Source organism: Oncorhynchus kisutch, linkage group LG1 (assembly GCF_002021735.2).
Source record: "Oncorhynchus kisutch isolate 150728-3 linkage group LG1, Okis_V2, whole genome shotgun sequence".
NCBI classification, from domain to species: domain Eukaryota; kingdom Metazoa; phylum Chordata; class Actinopteri; order Salmoniformes; family Salmonidae; genus Oncorhynchus; species Oncorhynchus kisutch.
In genome coordinates, this window is record NC_034174.2 from 1,991,628 (window position 1) to 2,011,792 (window position 20,165).

The window sequence follows — 20,165 nt, forward strand, 5'->3', positions numbered from 1 at the left end:
GTCCAACACACTGTCCACCACACTGTCCCACCACACTGTCCAACACACTGTCCAACACACTCTATGCCACCACACTGTCCACCACACTGTCCCACCACACTGTCCACCACACTGTCCACCACACTGTCCAACACACTGTCCAACACACTGTCCACCACACTGTCCACCACACTGTCCAACACACTCTATGCCACCACACTGTCCACCACACTGTCCCACCACACTGTCCAACACACTGTCCACCACACTGTCAAACACACTGTCCAAAACACTCTATGCCACCACACTGTCCACCACACTGTCCACCACACTGTCCACCACACTATCCAACACACTGTCCACCACACTGTCCACCACACTGTCCAACACACTGTCCACCACACTGTCCACCACACTGTCCAACACACTCTATGCCACCACACTGTCCAACACACTCTATGCCACCACACTGTCCAACACACTCTATGCCACCACACTGTCCACCACACTCTATGCCACCACACTGTCCACCACACTCTATGCCACCACACTGTCCACCACACTCTATGCCACCACACTGTCCACCACACTCTATGCCACCACACTGTCCAACACACTCTATGCCACCACACTGTCCAACACACTCTATGCCACCACACTGTCCAACACACTGTCCACCACACTCTATGCCACCACACTGTCCAACACACTCTATGCCACCACACTGTCCACCACACTCTGTGCCACCACACTGTCCACCACACTCTATGCCACCACACTGTCCAACACACTCTATGCCACCACACTGTCCACCACACTGTCCAAAACACTCTGTGCCACCACACTGTCCAACACACTGTCCACCACACTCTATGCCACCACACTGTCCACCACACTGTCCAACACACTGTCCACCACACTGTCCCACCACACTGTCCAACACACTGTCCACCACACTGTCCAACACACTGTCCACCACACTGTCCCACCACACTGTCCAACACACTGTCCAACACACTCTATGCCACCACACTGTCCACCACACTGTCCCACCACACTGTCCACCACACTGTCCACCACACTGTCCAACACACTGTCCACCACACTGTCCACCACACTGTCCACCACACTGTCCAACACACTCTATGCCACCACACTGTCCACCACACTGTCCAACACACTGTCCACCACACTGTCAAACACACTGTCCAAAACACTCTATGCCACCACACTGTCCACCACACTGTCCACCACACTGTCCACCACACTATCCAACACACTGTCCACCACACTGTCCACCACACTGTCCAACACACTGTCCACCACACTGTCCACCACACTGTCCAACACACTCTATGCCACCACACTGTCCACCACACTGTCCAACACACTGTCCAACACACTCTATGCCACCACACTGTCCAACACACTCTATGCCACCACACTGTCCAACACACTCTATGCCACCACACTGTCCACCACACTCTATGCCACCACACTGTCCACCACACTCTATGCCACCACACTGTCCACCACACTCTATGCCACCACACTGTCCAACACACTCTATGCCACCACACTGTCCAACACACTCTATGCCACCACACTGTCCAACACACTCTATGCCACCACACTGTCCAACACACTCTATGCCACCACACTGTCCAACACACTGTCCACCACACTGTCCACCACACTCTATGCCACCACACTGTCCAACACACTCTATGCCACCACACTGTCCACCACACTCTGTGCCACCACACTGTCCACCACACTCTATGCCACCACACTGTCCAACACACTCTATGCCACCACACTGTCCACCACACTGTCCAAAACACTCTGTGCCACCACACTGTCCAACACACTGTCCACCACACTCTGTGCCACCACACTGTCCAACACACTCTATGAGACCTGCCAGCCACGCACTAGTCTAGCCTACATGCAGGGGTCTCTCTCTCTGTGTTCGTCTTGATCCTCATCTAGTCTCTCTCTCTCTCTCTCTCTCTCTCTCTCTGAGATATAGGGTTCTAGGCTGAGATATAGGGTTCTAGGCTGGGATGTAGGGTTCTAGGCTGGGATATAGGGTTCTAGGCTGGGATGTAGGGTTCTAAGCTGGGATATAGGGTTCTAGGCTGGGATGTAGGGCTCTAGGCTGGGATGTAGGGCTCTAGGCTGGGATGTAGGGCTCTAGGCTGGGATGTAGGGTTATAGGCTGGGACGTACAACACAGTCTAAAGGAAATAGTCTGTTTAATGTAGGATCTGTTCTCCGGTGAGATGTAGAAGGGCATCAACCAGAAATAGAAAAGGAGAGCAGAGGAGGGATGGAGGGAGGGGGGGATGGAGGGACAGAGAGACAGAGAGGAGGTGTGAAGAGACAGAGAGACAGAGAGAGGGAGGGATGGATGGATGGATGGAGGGAGGGAGGGAGGGAGGGAGGGAGGGAGGGAGGGAGGGAGGGAGGGAGGGAGGGAGGGAGGGAGGGAGGGAGGGAGGGAGGGAGGGAGGGAGGGAGGGAGGGAGGGAGGGAGGGACAGAGAGGAGGTGTGAAGAGACAGAGAGAGGGAGGGAGGGAGAAAGGGAGAGACAGAGAGAGGGAGGGAGGGAGGGAGGGAGGGAGGGAGGGAGGGAGGGAGGGAGGGAGGGAGGGAGGGAGGGAGGGAGGGAGGGAGGGAGGGAGGGAGGGAGGGAGGGAGGGAGGGAGGGAGGGAGGGAGGGAGGGAGGGAGGGAGGGAACAGAATAGACACAGTAATAGCAAAGAAACAGACTTCCACTGAGGACACTGCCCACATCATCGTCAAACTGTAGAACTTTTAGCAGCCAATGAAGCCCTTCTATTGTCTTCTCACTGACACCCCCACAACAAACTGATTACCTCTAGTGATGACGGCCTAGGAACGATGGGTTAACTGCCTTGTTCAGGGGCAGAACGACAGATTTGTACCTTGTCAGCTCGGGGATTCAATCTTGCAACCTTACGGTTAACTAGTCCAACAGTCTAACCACCTGCCTCTCATTGCACTCCACGAGGAGCCTGCCTGTTACGTGAATGCAGTAGACGCCAAGGTAAGTTGCTAGCTAGCATGAAACTTTTCTTATAAAAAACAATCAATCAATCATAATCACTAGTTATAACTACACATGGTTGATGATATTACTAGTTTATCTAGCGTGTCCTGCGTTGCATATAATCGATGCGGTGCGTATCGTTGCTCCAATGTGTACCTAACCCTAAACATCAATGGCTTTCTTAAAATCAATACACAGAAGTATATATTTTTAAACCTGCATATTTAGCTAAAAGAAATCCAGGTTAGCAGGCAATATTAACCAGGTGAAATTGTGTCACTTCTCTTGCGTTCATTGCACGCAGAGTCAGGGTATATGCAAGTTTGGGCCGCCTGGCTCGTTGCGAACGAATTTTGCCAGGAATTTACGTAATTATGACATAACATTGAAGGTTGTGTAACAGGAATATTTAGACTCATGGATGCCATTCGTTACATAAAATACGGAACGGTTCCGTATTTTCACTGAAAGAATAAACATTTTGTTTTCGGGATGATAGTTTCTGGATTCGGCCATATTAATGACCTAAGGCTCATATTTCTGTGGGTTATTATGTTATAATTAAGTCTATGATTTGATAGAGCAGTCTGACTGAGTGGTGGTAGGCACCAGCAGGCTCGTAAGCCATCATTCAAACAGCACATTACTGAGTATGCCAGCAGCTCTTCGCAATGCTTCAAGCATTGAGCTGTTTATGACTTCAAGCCTATCAACTCCCGAGATGAGGCTGGTGTAACCGATGTGAAATGGCTAGCTAGTTAGCGGGGTGCGCGCTAATAGCTTTTCAAACGTCACTCGCTCTAAGACTTGGAGTAATTGTTCCCCTTGCTCTGCATGGGTAACGCTGCTTCGAGGGTTGCTGTTGTCGATGTGTTCCTGGTTCGAGCCCAGGTAGGAGCGAGGAGAGGGACGGAAGCTATACTGTTACACTGGCAATACTATAGTGCCTATAAGAACATCCAATAGTCAAAAGTATATGAAATACAAATCGTATAGAGAGAAATAGTCCTGTAATTCCTATAATAACTACAACCTAAAACCTCTTACCTGGGAATATTGAAGTCTCATGTTAAAAGGAACCACCAGCTTTCATATGTTCTCATGTTCTGAGCAAGGAACTGAAACGTTAGCTTTCTTACATGGCACATATTGCACTTTTACTTTCTTCTCCAACACTTTGTTTTTGCATTATTTAAACCAAATTGAACATGTTTCATTATTTATTTGAGGCTAAATTGATTTTAATGATATATTATATTAAGTTAAAATAAGTGTTCATTCAGTATTGTTGTAATTGTCATTATTACAAATCATTTTTATTTGATATTTTATTATTTTATTATTATTACAACAAAAAAATGTTTTATTGGGTATCAGCTTTTTTTGGTCCTCCAATAATCGATATCGGTATTGGCATTGAAAAATCATAATCGGTCGACCTCTAGTAGAACATATTTCTCTGGTGTATTTGTTAAAATAAGATGAATCAGAGTTGACTTTGAAGGGTCTTTAAGGTTGGGCCATGTAAACTTAGTCACCAGCTGGGTCAGATCATTACACATCTTTTAGGTGTCTGAAGCCTGAATTTCCCCAACAGTAATTTAGGTCACCCAGGATAATAACTTCTGATTTGATAAAACAAGACAACGAACTAGTTAACTAGGGAGGACAGTAGACCTCTATAACAGTTATGGATTCAAAAAAAATCCCCAGACAAAGGCATAAAGATAAACAATTTTTGGCAACGGAAATAGATTTCAGTAATGAGACTGAAAAAAATTACAAAAATTACTATTCGATTACTATGTTACGTGGAGTCTATGAGACCAGTCTGAAGCACTGTGATGGTTATACAGTATATGTGGTTATATTAAGTGGGACAGGTGTGGTGCTACACTCTTAGATAAAAAAAGGTGCTATCTAGAACCTAAAAGGGTTCATCAGTTGTCCTCATAGGAAAAGCCTTTAAAGAACCCTTTTTTTGTTCCAGGTAAAACCCTTTTTAGGTTCCATATAGATCCCTTTCCAAAGATAGTTCCAGGTAGAATCCAAAAGGATTCTACCTGGAACCAAAAGGGTTCTATCTGAAACCAAAAATGGTTATCCTATGGGGACAGCCGAAGAACACTTTTGAAACCCTTTTTCTAAGTGGTGGGGTGAGCTGGACTGGGGCGAGCTGGGCTGGGGTGAACTGGGCTGGGGTGGGGTGAGCTGGGGTGGGCTGAGCTGGGCTGGGGTGAGGTGAGCTGGGCTGAGCTGCGGTGGGGTGAGCTGGGCTGGGATGAGCTGGGGTGAACTGGGGTGGGGTGGGCTGAGCTGGGCTGGACTGGGGTGAGCTGGGGTGAACTGGGGTGGGGTGAGCTGAGCTGGGGTGGGCTGAGCTGGGCTGGGGTGAGCTGAGCTGGGGTGGGTGGGGTGAGCTGGGCTGGGCTGGGGTGAACTGGGGTGGGGTGAGCTGAGCTGGGATGGGCAGAGCTGGGCTGGGGTGGGGAGAGCTGGGCTGGGGTGAGCTGAACTGGGGTGAACTGGGGTGGGGTGAGCTGGGCTGGGGTGAGCTGAGCTGGGGTGAACTGGGGTGGGGTGAGCTGGGCTGGGGTGAACTGAGCTGGGGTGAACTGAGCTGGGGTGAACTGGGGTGGGGTGAGCTGGGCTGGGGTGAGCTGGGCTGGGGTGAGCTGAGCTGGGGTGAACTGGGCTGGGGTGAGCTGAGATGGGGTGGGTGGGTGGGGTGAGCTGGGCTGAGCTGGGGTGAACTGGGGTGGAGTGAGCTGGGCTGGGATGAGCTGGGGTGGGGTGAGCTGGGCTGGGATGAGCTGGGCTGGGGTGAGCTGGGCTGGGGTGGGGTGGGGTGGAGGGTGTGGGTGGCCTGGAGGGCAGACCTACTAGGTCTCAGTACTAAGGGATACACTAGAAAAAGCAGTCAGGACCCAATTGAGACCAAGCATGTTGACAGATTGGTTTACATGTCAGGAGAATAACCCAGATCATATTTCTGTGGTCACAACATATGGCTTAATGGAATTACATCACCACCACATACAGGGCCCGCTAACCACAAACACAAACATACGCATAACCACACCGGTAGAGTAGCTGAGAGCTGGAGGACGTGACAACGTGCTATATAGCATCTATCACCGGTAGAGTAGCTGAGAGCTGGAGGACGTGACAACGTGCTATATAGCATCTATCACCGGTAGAGTAGCTGAGAGCTAGAGGACGTGACAACATGCTATATAGCATCTATCACTGGTGGAGTTGCTGAGAGCTGGAGGACGTGACAACATGCTATATAGCATCTATCACTGGTGGAGTAGCTGAGAGCTGGAGGACAGGACAACATGCTATATAGCATCTATCACTGGTGGAGTTGCAGAGAGCTGGAGGATGTGACAACATGCTATAGCATCTATCACTGGTGGAGTTGCTGAGAGCTGGAGGACAGGACAACATACTCTAGTATGACAGGATGACGCTGACAGAGAAGGGCAACATCTTACTAGTTCCAACCCAACTTTGCTATATAGTGACTTTCATTATATTTACAATTACTTTTTTGGGGGATCGGACAGCAGCTTCTGGGGAACTGGAGAGGTGGAGAAGATACGTATTTATAATAAATAACAAGTGATGTGCTGCTTCATATTTGAAGGAAATCTCTAGATTTTGCTCACCATATATAGAATACCTCATGGTAAACTGGAGACCTCTACCTGATATAGAATACCTCAAGGTAAACTGGAGACCTCTACCTGATATAGAATACCTCAAGGTAAACTGTAGACCTCTACCTGATATAGAATACCTCATGGTAAACTGCAGACCTCTACCTGATATAGAATACCTCATGGTAAACTGTAGACTCTTTAATCTACCTGATATAGAATACCTCATGGTAAACTGTAGACCTCTACCTGATATAGAATACCTCATGGTAAACTGTAGACCCTGTTATCTACCAAGAGGGTTCTCATCTGTAATTATCACGGATGTCTACATTCCTCCCACAAGCCAACACCACTCTGGCACTCAACGAACTGTATGGAGCCATAAACAACCATAAACAACTAACCGCTCACCCAGAGGCAGAGTTTCTGGTGGGTTGAGACTTTCACCCTGTGAGACATAAAACCGTCCTACCTCACTTCCTGTCTCCTGCGCCACTAGGGGCGCTAAAACTCTACACCACTTTTATTCTACCCACAAGGCACTGCTTCGTTCTCCCTTAGGCAAATCTGACCATGACTACATTATTCTGCTTCCTAATTACAAACAAAAGCTCAAACAGGAAGTACCAGTGATGCGTTCAATATGGAAGTAGTCAAATGAAGCAGACGCAAGGCTACACGTTTTGCTAGTACAGACTGGGATATGTTCCGGGATTCATCCCATAACATTGAGAAGTTCCCCATAACCGTCACGCGCTTCGTCAATAAGTGCATAGACGATGTCGTCCCCACAGCGACTATAAGAACGTATCCAAACCAAAAACCATAGATTACAGGCAACAGATGTGCTGAGCTAAAGTCTACAGTCTAAGAAATCCCACTACGACCCCAAACAAGACATCAAACCCTTCAAAAGGACAATATAGGAGGACGGTGTAATTCTATTACACCGGCTACTACACTAGTCGTATGTGGCAGGGCTTGCAGACGGATAACGGATTACAAAGGGAAACTCAACCACGAGATGCTCCAGAACCAGCTAAATACCTTTTATGCTTCAAGGAATATTACGCTGTGCCTTACGTGAAAGCCCCTGTTTTTCCAGATGACTGTGTGATCTCAACTCTCCGTGGCAAAACGTTTAAACAGGTTAACAGTTAGCAGGTGTCTTCACAGACATTTTCAATCTCTCCTTGCCCCAGTCTGTAATCCCAACGTGTTTCAAGCCATTGTTCCTGTTCCCAAGAGTACCAAAGGTAACCTGACTAAATTATTATCACCCTGGAGCACTCAAATATGTAATGATGAAGTGCTTTAAAAGGCTGGTCATGGCACTAATCAACACCATCATCCCAGGCCCACTCTAATTTGCAAAACAACTCAATATATCCACAGATGATGCAATCTCACTCCCAACTCCCACCTGGACAAGAGGGGAAGTAACTACGTGAGAATGCTGTTCATTGACTACAGCTCAGCGTTCAACACTATAGTCCTCTCCAAGCTCATCACTAAGTTAAGGACCCTGGGACTAAAAACACCTCCCTCTGCAACTGGATTTCCTGATTGGCCAGCCCCAGGTGGTAAGGGTAGGCAACAACAACTCCACAATGCTGACCCTCAACAAGGGGCTCCCCAGGAGTGTGTGCTTAGTCCCCCTCCTCTACTGCCTACGTAAATACAACACATATTTCTGTTCTTACTTACATTTCAGTCATTTACCTGACAGTAGTGTGCAGACACATTTTCTGTACTTTTCCATACTGGTTCGCCATGGGAATTGAACACACAACCCTGGCATTACAAACACCATGCTATACCACCTGCGCCACATGATTACAACACTGTATATAGCCATAATATGATATTTGAAATGTCTCTATTCCTTTGAAACTTTTGTGAGTGTAATGTTTACTGTTCATTTCTGATAGATAATAATCAAAAGTGAAATAAACTATTTCACTTGCTTTGGCAATGTGTGGGGGGAGGCAGCGTAGCCTAGTGGTTAGAGTGTAGGAACAGAAAGGTTGCAAGTTCAAATCCCGCAGTTAACCCACTGTTCCTAGGCCGTCATTGAAAATAAGAATTTGTTCTTAATTAACTGACTTGCCTGGTTAAATAAATAAAGGTCAAATAAAAAATGTAAATATATGTTTCCCATGCCAATAAAGTCCTTTTAATTTAATTTAGAGAGACGGAGAGAGAGAGGAAGTGGCTGGGTCTAGAAATGTCTAACGAAAGCAATGTCACTGCACACTAACTCCTTGCTCCGGCCAAACGTTATGCTACGCCGACAGACATTAGTTTCTTCTCTCCGCAATGAGTCTGGATCTGATCCGTCCCTTATGATTTCTAGACCGTCTGATTGGTCCCAGAAACCGTGGTGTTTGGCCAAGAGCCAGAACACACTTGGGTATAGCAGTGTTCTTGAAAATTCGCCATTGGCTTTGATACTCTGATTGGTTAGAGATCATCCAAATCACTGATGACTTTGTTTTGTACAACAACCCTCTTTTTGACGTCACCACAAACGACTTCGACGATGTCAGTATCAGACTGAAGAACGTAGCGGACATGCAGCAGAGGGACAATTCTGTTTGAGTCGTCAGGCAAGGGGCTAACCACAGCACGGAGGTCGTCAGGCAAGGGGCTAACCACAGCACGGAGGCCGTCAGGCAAGGGGCTAACCACAGCACGGAGGCCATCAGGCAAGGGGCTAACCACAGCACGGAGGTCGTCAGGCAAGGGGCTAACCACAGTACAGCACGGAAGTCGTCAGGCAAGGGGCTAACCACAGCACGGAGGTCGTCAGGCAAGGGGTTAACCACAGTACAGCACGGAGGCCGTCAGGCAAGGGGCTAACCACAGCACGGAGGCCGTCAGGCAAGGGGCTAACCACAGCACGGAGGCCGTCAGGCAAGGGGCTAACCACAGTACAGCACGGAAGTCGTCAGGCAAGGGGCTAACCACAGCACGGAGGCCGTCAGGCAAGGGGCTAACCACAGCACGGAGGCCGTCAGGCAAGGGGCTAACCACAGCACGGAGGCCGTGAGGCAAGGGGCTAACCACAGCACGGAGGCCGTCAGGCAAGGGGCTAACCACAGCACGGAGGCCGTCAGGCAAGGGGCTAACCACAGTACAGCACGGAGGCCGTCAGGCAAGGGGCTAACCACAGCACGGAGGTCGTCAGGCAAGGGGTTAACCACAGTACAGCACGGAGGCCGTCAGGCAAGGGGCTAACCACAGCACGGAGGTCGTCAGGCAAGGGGCTAACCACAGCACGGAGGCCGTCAGGCAAGGGGCTAACCACAGCACGGAGGCCGTCAGGCAAGGGGCTAACCACAGCACGGAGGCCGTCAGGCAAGGGGCTAACCACAGCACGGAGGCCGTCAGGCAAGGGGCTAACCACTGCACGGAGGTCGTCAGGCAAGGGGTTAACCACAGTACAGCACGGAGGCCGTCAGGCAAGGGGCTAACCACAGCACGGAGGTCGTCAGGCAAGGGGCTAACCACAGCACGGAGGCCGTCAGGCAAGGGGCTAACCACAGCACGGAGGCCGTCAGGCAAGGGGCTAACCACAGCACGGAGGCCGTCAGGCAAGGGGCTAACCACAGTACAGCACGGAAGTCGTCAGGCAAGGGATTAACCACAGCACGGAGGTCGTCAGGCAAGGGGCTAACCACAGTACAGCACGGAAGTCGTCAGGCAAGGGGTTAACCACAGCACGGAGGTCGTCAGGCAAGGGGCTAACCACAGTACAGCACGGAAGTCGTCAGGCAAGGGGTTAACCACAGCACGGAGGTCGTCAGGCAAGGGCTTAACCAGAGCGCAGAGGTCATCAGGCAAGGGGCTAACCACAGCACGGAGGTCGTCAGGCAAGGACTTAACCACAGCACGGAGGTCGTCAGGCAAGGGGCTAACCACAGCACAGCACGGAGGTCGTCAGGCAAGGGGCTAACCACAGCACGGAGGTCGTCAGGCAAGGGCTTAACCACAGCACGGAGGTCGTCAGGCAAGGGGCTAACCACAGCACAGCACGGAGGTTGTCAGGCAAGGGGCTAACCACAGCACGGAGGTCGTCAGGCAAGGGACTAACCACAGCACGGAGGTCGTCAGGCAAGGGGTTAACCACAGCACGGAGGTCGTCAGGCAAGGGGCTAACCACAGCACAGCACGGAGGTCGTCAGGCAAGGGCTTAACCACAGCACGGAGGTCGTCAGGCAAGGGGCTAACCACAGCACAGCACGGAGGTCGTCAGGCAAGGGCTTAACCACAGCACGGAGGTCGTCAGGCAAGGGGCTAACCACAGCACAGCACGGAGGTCGTCAGGCAAGGGCTTAACCACAGCACGGAGGTCGTCAGGCAAAGGCTAACCACAGCACGGAGGCATTTCATAACTGTCATTCAAATGTGTGTTTTAAGTGCTCATGGTGTCGTACACACCATGTGGGTGTGCCAGTAGTGGATGGATATGCTGTACTGTGTTTTAAGTGCTCATGGTGTCGTACACATCATGTGGGTGTGCCAGTAGTGGATGGATATGCTGTACTGTGTTTTAAGTGCTCATGGTGTCGTACACATCATGTGGGTGTGCCAGTAGTGGATGGATTTGCTGTACTGTGTTTTAAGTGCTCATGGTGTCGTACACATCATGTGGGTGTGCCAGTAGTGGATGGATATGCTGTACTGTGTTTTAAGTGCTCATGGTGTCGTACACATCATGTGGGTGTGCCAGTAGTGGATGGATATGCTGTACTGTGTTTTAAGTGCTCATGGTGTCGTACACATCATGTGGGTGTGCCAGTAGTGGATGGATATGCTGTACTGTGTTTTAAGTGCTCATGGTGTCGTACACATCATGTGGGTGTGCCAGTAGTGGATGGATATGCTGTACTGTGTTTTAAGTGCTCATGGTGTCGTACACATCATGTGGGTGTGCCAGTAGTGGATGGATATGCTGTACTGTGTTTTAAGTGCTCATGGTGTCGTACACATCATGTGGGTGTGCCAGTAGTGGATGGATATGCTGTACTGTGTTTTAAGTGCTCATGGTGTCGTACACATCATGTGGGTGTGCCAGTAGTGGATGGATATGCTGTACTGTGTTTTAAGTGCTCATGGTGTCGTACACATCATGTGGGTGTGCCAGTAGTGGATGGATATGCTGTACTGTGTTTTAAGTGCTCATGGTGTCGTACACATCATGTGGGTGTGCCAGTAGTGGATGGATATGCTGTACTGTGTTTTAAGTGCTCATGGTGTCGTACACATCATGTGGGTGTGCCAGTAGTGGATGGATATGCTGTACTGTGTTTTAAGTGCTCATGGTGTCGTACACATCATGTGGGTGTGCCAGTAGTGGATTGATATGCTGTACTGTGTTTTAAGTGCTCATGGTGTCGTACACATCATGTGGGTGTGCCAGTAGTGGATGGATATGCTGTACTGTGTTTTAAGTGCTCATGGTGTCGTACACATCATGTGGGTGTGCCAGTAGTGGATGGATATGCTGTACTGTGTTTTAAGTGCTCATGGTGTCGTACACATCATGTGGGTGTGCCAGTAGTGGATGGATATGCTGTACTGTGTTTTAAGTGCTCATGGTGTCGTACACATCATGTGGGTGTGCCAGTAGTGGATGGATATGCTGTACTGTGTTTTAAGTGCTCATGGTGTCGTACACATCATGTGGGTGTGCCAGTAGTGGATGGATATGCTGTACTGTGTTTTAAGTGCTCATGGTGTCGTACACATCATGTGGGTGTGCCAGTAGTGGATGGATATGCTGTACTGTGTTTTAAGTGCTCATGGTGTCGTACACATCATGTGGGTGTGCCAGTAGTGGATGGATATGCTGTACTGTGTTTTAAGTGCTCATGGTGTCGTACACATCATGTGGGTGTGCCAGTAGTGGATGGATATGCTGTACTGTGTTTTAAGTGCTCATGGTGTCGTACACATCATGTGGGTGTGCCAGTAGTGGATGGATATGCTGTACTGTGTTTAAGACATGTTTATATAACAGTATCTTTAGGCTTTTCAAACGCTTTTCTGGGATCTGTGCTTCTAGTTACAGAACTGATATACTTGATATAACATTGCTTATGCTGTCCAGTGTTTTAGGACTACACTACTTCAGCACACAACCAGTTTTTCAGTCCTTGTTGAAATGACTTAGTGACTGAGGGGTTTTGTACTCATAGACATGGCGTTTTAATCGTTTGAAAAACGTTTTATTCGAAGACATAGCGTTTTAATCGTAGACATAGCGTTTTAGTCATAGACATAGCGTTTTAGTCATAGACATAGCGTTTTAGTCATAGACATAGCGTTTTAGTCATAGACATAGCGTTTTAGTCATAGACATAGCGTTTTAGTCATAGACATAGCGTTTTAGTCATAGACATAGCGTTTTAGTCATGGACATAGCGTTTTAGTCATGGACATAGCGTTTTAGTCATAGACATAGCGTTTTAGTCATAGACATAGCGTTTTAGTCATAGACATAGCGTTTTAGTCATAGACAGAGCGTTTTAGTCATAGACATAGCGTTTTAGTCATAGACATAGCGTTTTAATCATAGACAGAGCGTTTTAATCATAGACAGAGCGTTTTAGTCATAGACATAGCGTTTTAATCATAGACAGAGCGTTTTAATCATAGACAGAGCGTTTTAATCATAGACAGAGCGTTTTAGTCATAGACAGAGCGTTTTAATCATAGACATAGCGTTTTAATCATAGACAGAGCGTTTTAATCATAGACATTGTGTAAGTGACCTAATTCTAACTCATACATGTCATGCACTGCATCATATGGGAATATCATATTCTCCAGTGTTACAAAACACCTCTTTAACACTTGCTGGGTTACAAAACACCTCTTTAACACTTGCTGGGTTTGACACCCCCCCCCCCCCCCTCCCTCCCCCACCCACACACACACACACACACACACACACACACACAGCCATTAAAACACACACACATAGAGTGAGAGAGCCCGGAGGCCGGTGTGAAGTCGTGTGACTCACCTTCTGTGGGTGATGTTTTAAGCCGTTGACAGAGCCCGTCCATGTCCCCATACTCCTCCTGGATCTTAACCACCGCCTCGCTGCCTCTCAGCTCCATGAGGTCGCGCAGCTCCATGACCGAGACCCCAAAGCCCCCCTCGTGGTTACTGCTGACATCGTTTCCTTGGTTCTTAGCGTAATAATCACTGTTCGTCAGGTCCCCCATGGTGACTTGACTAGCTGCTCAGTATCTTGACGCAGAAACAAAACTCTATGAGTCGTGTAGGTTGAGAGATTCTTAAAATGAAGAAAGGGAAAGAGAAAGCGAGAGAGAGAGAGAGAGAGAGAGGGATGAATGACACTGGAATGTGCCCGGTGATACCGGAGAAACAGAAGATAGATCTCTAGGTCAGAGAGAGAGAGAAAGAGCCGTGATGCTGCAGCACCCGCAGACAGACAGAGGGCGAAACATCTAAATCCTCGGTTTGAGATACAGACAGTTCCTGTAATAAGTGAGCGACGTGGAGAAAATACCGTATAACCACACGACCATCCAGGAGAACACTAAGAGAAGCAAGTTAGACCAGCGAGAGGAGCAGAGGACCATCCTTAAGATAATAACATCCCTTCTGTTCTTAGTGCGCTTCTTTTCATGGCAGGAGCCGCTCCAGAGGTTATGTTCCCATTCTGCAGCTTCTAGCTTCTCTTCTGTCTCTGGCTGCAGACTGTCTACATGGTGGTCCACTCCATTACTCCTTCTGAGAGAGAGAGAGAGAGAGGGAGAGAGAGAGTGCAGAGAGGGGGAGAAGGAGAGAGAGAGAAGGTGAGAAAGCGGCTGGGCGGTAGCTCGGTGAGTCTATATCAGCGACTGTGGTAAAGAGCAGAACAGAGCCACCATACCGGTGATGAATGAGGAGAGTAAGAGCCCAGGCTGTGTGTGCTGCTGAGCCGCATTGTGTGTGTGAGAGAGAGAGGAGGACAGAGCGGAGGGGGGAGGCTGCCACTGCGGTAGGAGCAGTGAGTGATTGAGCGAGGGAGGTACTGAGCGCTCTGACGCCAGCACACACCACAGCAGAGCAGAAGGGCTCAGCTACAGAGCAGAGAGAGAACAGAGGGCTCAGCTACAGAGCAGAGAGAGAACAGAAGGGTTTATAGCTACAGAGCAGAGAGAGAGCAGAAGGGTTTAAAGCTACAGAGCAGAGAGAGAGCAGAAGGGTTTATAGCTACAGAGCAGAGAGAGAGCAGAAGGGTTTAAAGCTACAGAGCAGAGAGAGAACAGAAGGGTTTATAGCTACAGAGCAGAGAGAACAGAAGGGTTTATAGCTACAGAGCAGAGAGAGAACAGAGGGCTCAGCTACAGAGCAGAGAGAGAACAGAAGGGTTTATAGCTACAGAGCGGAGAGAGAACAGAAGGGTTTATAGCTACAGAGCAGAGAGAGAGCAGAAGGGTTTATAGCTACAGAGCGGAGAGAGAGCAGAAGGGTTTATAGCTACAGAGCGGAGAGAGAGCAGAAGGGTTTATAGCTACAGAGCAGAGAGAACAGAATGGTTCAGATACAGAACAGAGAAAGAGCAGAAGGGTTTATAGCTACAGAGCGGAGAGAGAGCAGAAGGGTTTATAGCTACAGAGCGGAGAGAGAGCAGAAGGATTTATAGCTACAGAGCGGAGAGAGAGCAGAAGGGTTTATAGCTACAGAGCGGAGAGAGAGCAGAAGGGTTTATAGCTACAGAGCAGAGAGAACAGAATGGTTCAGATACAGAACAGAGAAAGAGCAGAAGGGTTTATAGCTACAGAGCAGAGAGAGAGCAGAAGGGTTTATAGCTACAGAGCAGAGAGAGAGCAGAAGGGTTTATAGCTACAGAGCAGAGACATAAGGAGCAGAAGGGTTCAGCAGCAGATTAGAGAGAGATAGCAAAGGGCTCAGCTACAGAGCAGAGAGCTCAGCTACAGAGCAGAGGGCTCAGCTACAGAGCAGAGAGCAGAGGGCTCAGCTACAGAGCAGAGAGAGAGCAGAAGGGTTTATAGCTACAGAGCGGAGAGAGAGCAGAAGGGTTTATAGCTACAGAGCAGAGAGAACAGAATGGTTCAGATACAGAACAGAGAGAGAGCAGAAGGGTTTATAGCTACAGAGCAGAGACATAAGGAGCAGAAGGGTTCAGCAGCAGATTAGAGAGAGATAGCAAAGGGCTCAGCTACAGAGCAGAGAGCAGAGGGCTCAGCTACAGAGCAGAGGGCTCAGCTACAGAGCAGAGGGCTCAGCTACAGAGCAGAGAGCAGAGGGCTCAGCTACAGAGCAGAGAGCAGAGGGCTCAGCTACAGAGCAGAGAGCAGAGGGCTCAGCTACAGAGCAGAGGGCTCAGCTACAGAGCAGCGAGAGAGAGCAGAGGGCTCAGCTACAGAGCAGAGGGCTCAGCTGCAGAGCAGAGGGCTCAGCTACAGAGCAGAGGGCTCAGCTACAGAGCAGCGAGAGAGAGCAGAGGGCTCAGCTACAGAGCAGAGGGCTCAGCTGCAGAGCAGAGGGCTCAGCTACAGAGCAGAGGGCTCAGCTACAGAGCAGCGAGAGAGAGCAGAGGGCTCAGCTACAGAGCAGAGGGCTCAGCTGCAGAGCAGAGAGCAGAGGGCTCAGCTACAGAGCAGCGAGAGAGAGCAGAGGGCTCAGCTACAGAGCAGAGGGCTCAGCTGCAGAGCAGAGATATAGTGAGCAGAAGTTTTCGGCTGCAGATTAGAGAGCAGAGGGCTCAGCTACAGAGCAGCGAGAGAGAGAGTGAGAGAGAGAGAAAAGGGTAGCAAGTGAAGAACAAATACCATTGTAAATACAACACTTATTTACATTTATTTTCCCTTTTGCACATCTGCACATTTGCACATCTCACTCAGCTACAGAGCAGAGAGAGTGGAGAACGGCTCAGCTACAGAGCAGAGAGAGAGTGGAGAACGGCTCAGCTACAGAGCAGAGAGAGAGAGTGGAGAATGGCACAGCTACAGAGAGAGAGTGGAGAACGGCTCAGCTACAGAGCAGAGAGAGAGTGGAGACCGGCTCAGCTACAGAGCAGATAGAGGGTGGAGAAGGCTCAGCTACAGAGCAGAGAGAGGTGGAGAACGGCTCAGCTACAGAGCAGAGAGAGGGTGGAGAACGGCTCAGCTGCAGAGAGAGAGTGGAGAACGGCTCAGCTACAGAGCAGAGAGAGTGGAGAACGGCTCAGCTACAGAGCAGAGAGAGTGGAGAACGGCTCAGCTGCAGAGAGAGAGTGGAGAACGGCTCAGCTACAGAGCAGAGAGAGAGAGTGGAGAACGGCTCAGCTACAGAGCAGAGAGAGAGTGGAGAACGCTCCACAGTGATCTGGTACTTCCTGTATATAGCTCCATATTGATTTGGTACTTCTTGTATATAGCTCCACATTGATCTGGTACTTCCTGTATATAGCTCCACATTGATCTGGTACTTCCTGTATATAGCTTCACATTGATCTGGTACTTCCTGTATATAGCTCCACATTAATCTGGTACTTCCTGTATATAGCTCCACATTGATCTGGTACTTCCTGTATATAGCTCCACATTGATCTGGTACTTCCTGTATATAGCTTCACATTGATCTGATACTTCCTGTATATAGCTCCACATTGATCTGGTACTTCCTGTATATAGCTCCACATTGATCTGGTACTTCCTGTATATAGCTCCACATTGATCTGGTACTTCCTGTATATAGCTCCACATTGATCTGGTACTTCCTGTATATAGCTCCACATTGATCTGGTACTTCCTGTATATAGCTCCACATTGATCTGGTACTTCCTGTATATAGCTCCACATTGATCTGGTACTTCCTGTATATAGCTCCAGTCTTGTGTATTTTATTCCTCTTGTGTTACTATTAAACTCTGCATTGTTGGGAAGGACTTCACTGTAAAGTCTACACCCATATGACAAATACAATTTGATTTAATATTTTTACTGTCTACTATTTCTACCATCTTCATTGAATCTACTGTCGCGCCTGTTGTTACTGTCTCTTCTACCTCCTATATCTCTCCTATCTGTCTCTTCTACCTCTTATATCTCTCCTGCTGTTACTGTCTCTTCTACCTCCTATATCTCTTTTGTCTGTCTCTTCTACCTCCTATATCTCTCCTGTTGTTACTGTCTTGTCTACCTCCTATATCCCTCCTGTCTGTCTCTTCTACCTCCTATATCTCTCCTGTCTGTCTCTTCTACCTCCTATATCCCTCCTGTCTGTCTCATCGATCTCCTATATCTCTCCTGTCTGTCTCTTCTACCTCCTCTATCTCTTCTGTTGTTACTGTCTCTTCTACCTCCTATATCTCTCCTGTCTGTCTCTTCTACCTCCTATATCTCTCCTGTTGTTACTGTCTCTTCTACCTCCTATATCTCTCCTGTCTGTCTCTTCTACCTCTTATATCTCTCCTGCTGTTACTGTCTCTTCTACCTCCTATATCCCTCCTGTCTGTCTCTTCTACCTCCTATATCTCTCCTGTCTTTCTCTTCTACCTCTTATATCCCTCCTGTCTGTCTCATCTATCTCCTATATCTCTCCTGTCTGTCTCTTCTACCTCCTATATCTCTCCTGTCTGTCTCTTCTACCTCCTATATCTCTCCTGTCTGTCTCTTCTACCTCCTATATATCTCCTGTCTGTCTCTTCTACCTCCTATATATCTCCTGTCTGTCTCTACCTCCTATATCTCTCCTGTCTGTCTCTTCTACCTCCTATATCTCTCCTGTCTGTCTCTTCTACCTCCTATATCTTTCAGTCAGTAACAGACAAAACCATCACTTTTCCTGTAACGCTCTGTTCACATCTTTCCAAGAACGGGCCACTGTACCGAGTCATGTACCTGGTTAAATAAAGGTAAAATAAAAATGTCTAAATCAGGAAGCAGCTCACACATATTAATGGCTGGCAGAGCAGAAAGACATTCACACACAGCTTCTCAAATCCAAGCCACCATGAGCACGCTCACACAGTGTCTCCACACACTCACACTCACACTCCCTGTCTCCTCAACAAACGACATTTGGGTAAGCTCAGCACTGTGCTACAGGAACACTGTAATGAACACGATGGGAGACAGAGAGCTGGTTTCAAGCGCTGGGCGCAGTAGGTGTATCTTTGTAAAGGGCCACAAGAGGAGGCAGGTAGCTGGGTCCAGGGGCAGGCAGAAGGTCATACACAAGAGGAGGCAGGTAGCTGGGTCCAGGGGCAGGCAGAAGGTCATACACAGGAGGAGGCAGGTAGATCTGGAGAGTGAGCTGTGTTCAGGGGATCTACGTGTTTGAGAGTGTGAGTTGGAGAGTGAGCTGTGTTCAGGGGATCTGTCTGTTTGAGGCTGTGAGTTGGAGAGTGAGCTGTGTTCAGGGGATCTGTGTGTTTGAGGCTGTGAGTTGGAGAGTGAGCTGTGTTCAGGGGATCTACGTGTTTGAGAGTGTGAGTTGGAGAGTGAGCTGTGTTCAGGGGATCTATGTGTTTGAGGCTGTGAGTTGGAAGGAGATGTTACATCCACAGTATATACAGCAGATTAAACAGACGATGGGGACAGGTGGTATCAACACTAAGGTTAGCTGGAGGAGAGAGCAGCAGATTAACAGGTTAACTAACAGTAGATCATGGTGCTGTATAGATCAGTAGGTACAGGATGGTGCTGTATAGATCAGTAGGTACAGGATGGTGCTGTATAGATCAGTAGGTACAGCATGGTGCTGTATAGATCAGTAGGTACATCATGGTGCTGTATGGATCAGTAGGTACAGCATGGTGCTGTATAGATCAGTAGGTACAGCATGGTGCTGTATAGATCAATAGGTACATCATGGTGCTGTATAGATCAGTAGGTACAGGATGGTGCTGTATAGATCAGTAGGTACAGGATGGTGCTGTATAGATCAGTAGGTACAGCATGGTGCTGTATAGATCAATAGGTACAGCATGGTGCTGTATAGATCATTAGGTGCATCATGGTGCTGTATGAATCAGTAGGTACAGGATGGTGCTGTATAGATCAGTAGGTACAGGATGGTGCTGTATAGATCAGTAGGTACAGGATGGTGCTGTATAGATCAGTAGGCACAGCATGGTGCTGTATAGATCAGTAGGTACAGCATGGTGCTGTATAGATCAGTAGGTACAGGATGGTGCTGTATAGATCAGTAGGTACAGCATGGTGCTGTATAGATCAGTAGGTACAGGATGGTGCTGTATAGATCAGTAGGTACAATATGGTGCTGTATAGATCATTAGGTACAGCATGGTGCTGTATAGATCAGTAGGTACAGCATGGTGCTGTATAGATCAGTAGGTACAGCATGGTGCTGTATAGATCAGTAGGTACAGGATGGTGCTGTATAGATCAGTAGGTACAGGATGGTGCTGTATAGATCAGTAGGTACAGGATGGTGCTGTATAGATCA

At 48.6% G+C, this 20,165-nt stretch overlaps 1 protein-coding gene across 8 annotated transcripts in view; it reads right to left on the minus strand.

Annotated features, from left to right (window-relative positions):
- LOC109881588 (plasma membrane calcium-transporting ATPase 2) overlaps window positions 1–20,165 on the minus strand; it is a 247,987-nt gene that overhangs the window by 195,534 nt on the left and 32,288 nt on the right. For 6 of the 8 annotated variants that reach the window (XM_031827317.1, XM_031830468.1, XM_031829168.1 and 3 more), the window contains exons 1-2: window positions 14,638–14,862; window positions 13,759–14,495 (exon numbers count right to left, since the gene is read on the minus strand). In XM_031827317.1, coding sequence (XP_031683177.1) covers window positions 13,759–13,963 — 205 coding nt within the window. In that variant the 5' untranslated portion in view covers window positions 13,964–14,495; window positions 14,638–14,862. Of the gene's footprint in view, window positions 1–13,758; window positions 14,863–20,165 lie in introns of those variants that run through there. The other 2 variants (XM_031828360.1, XM_031827866.1) reach the window with 2 other exon arrangements.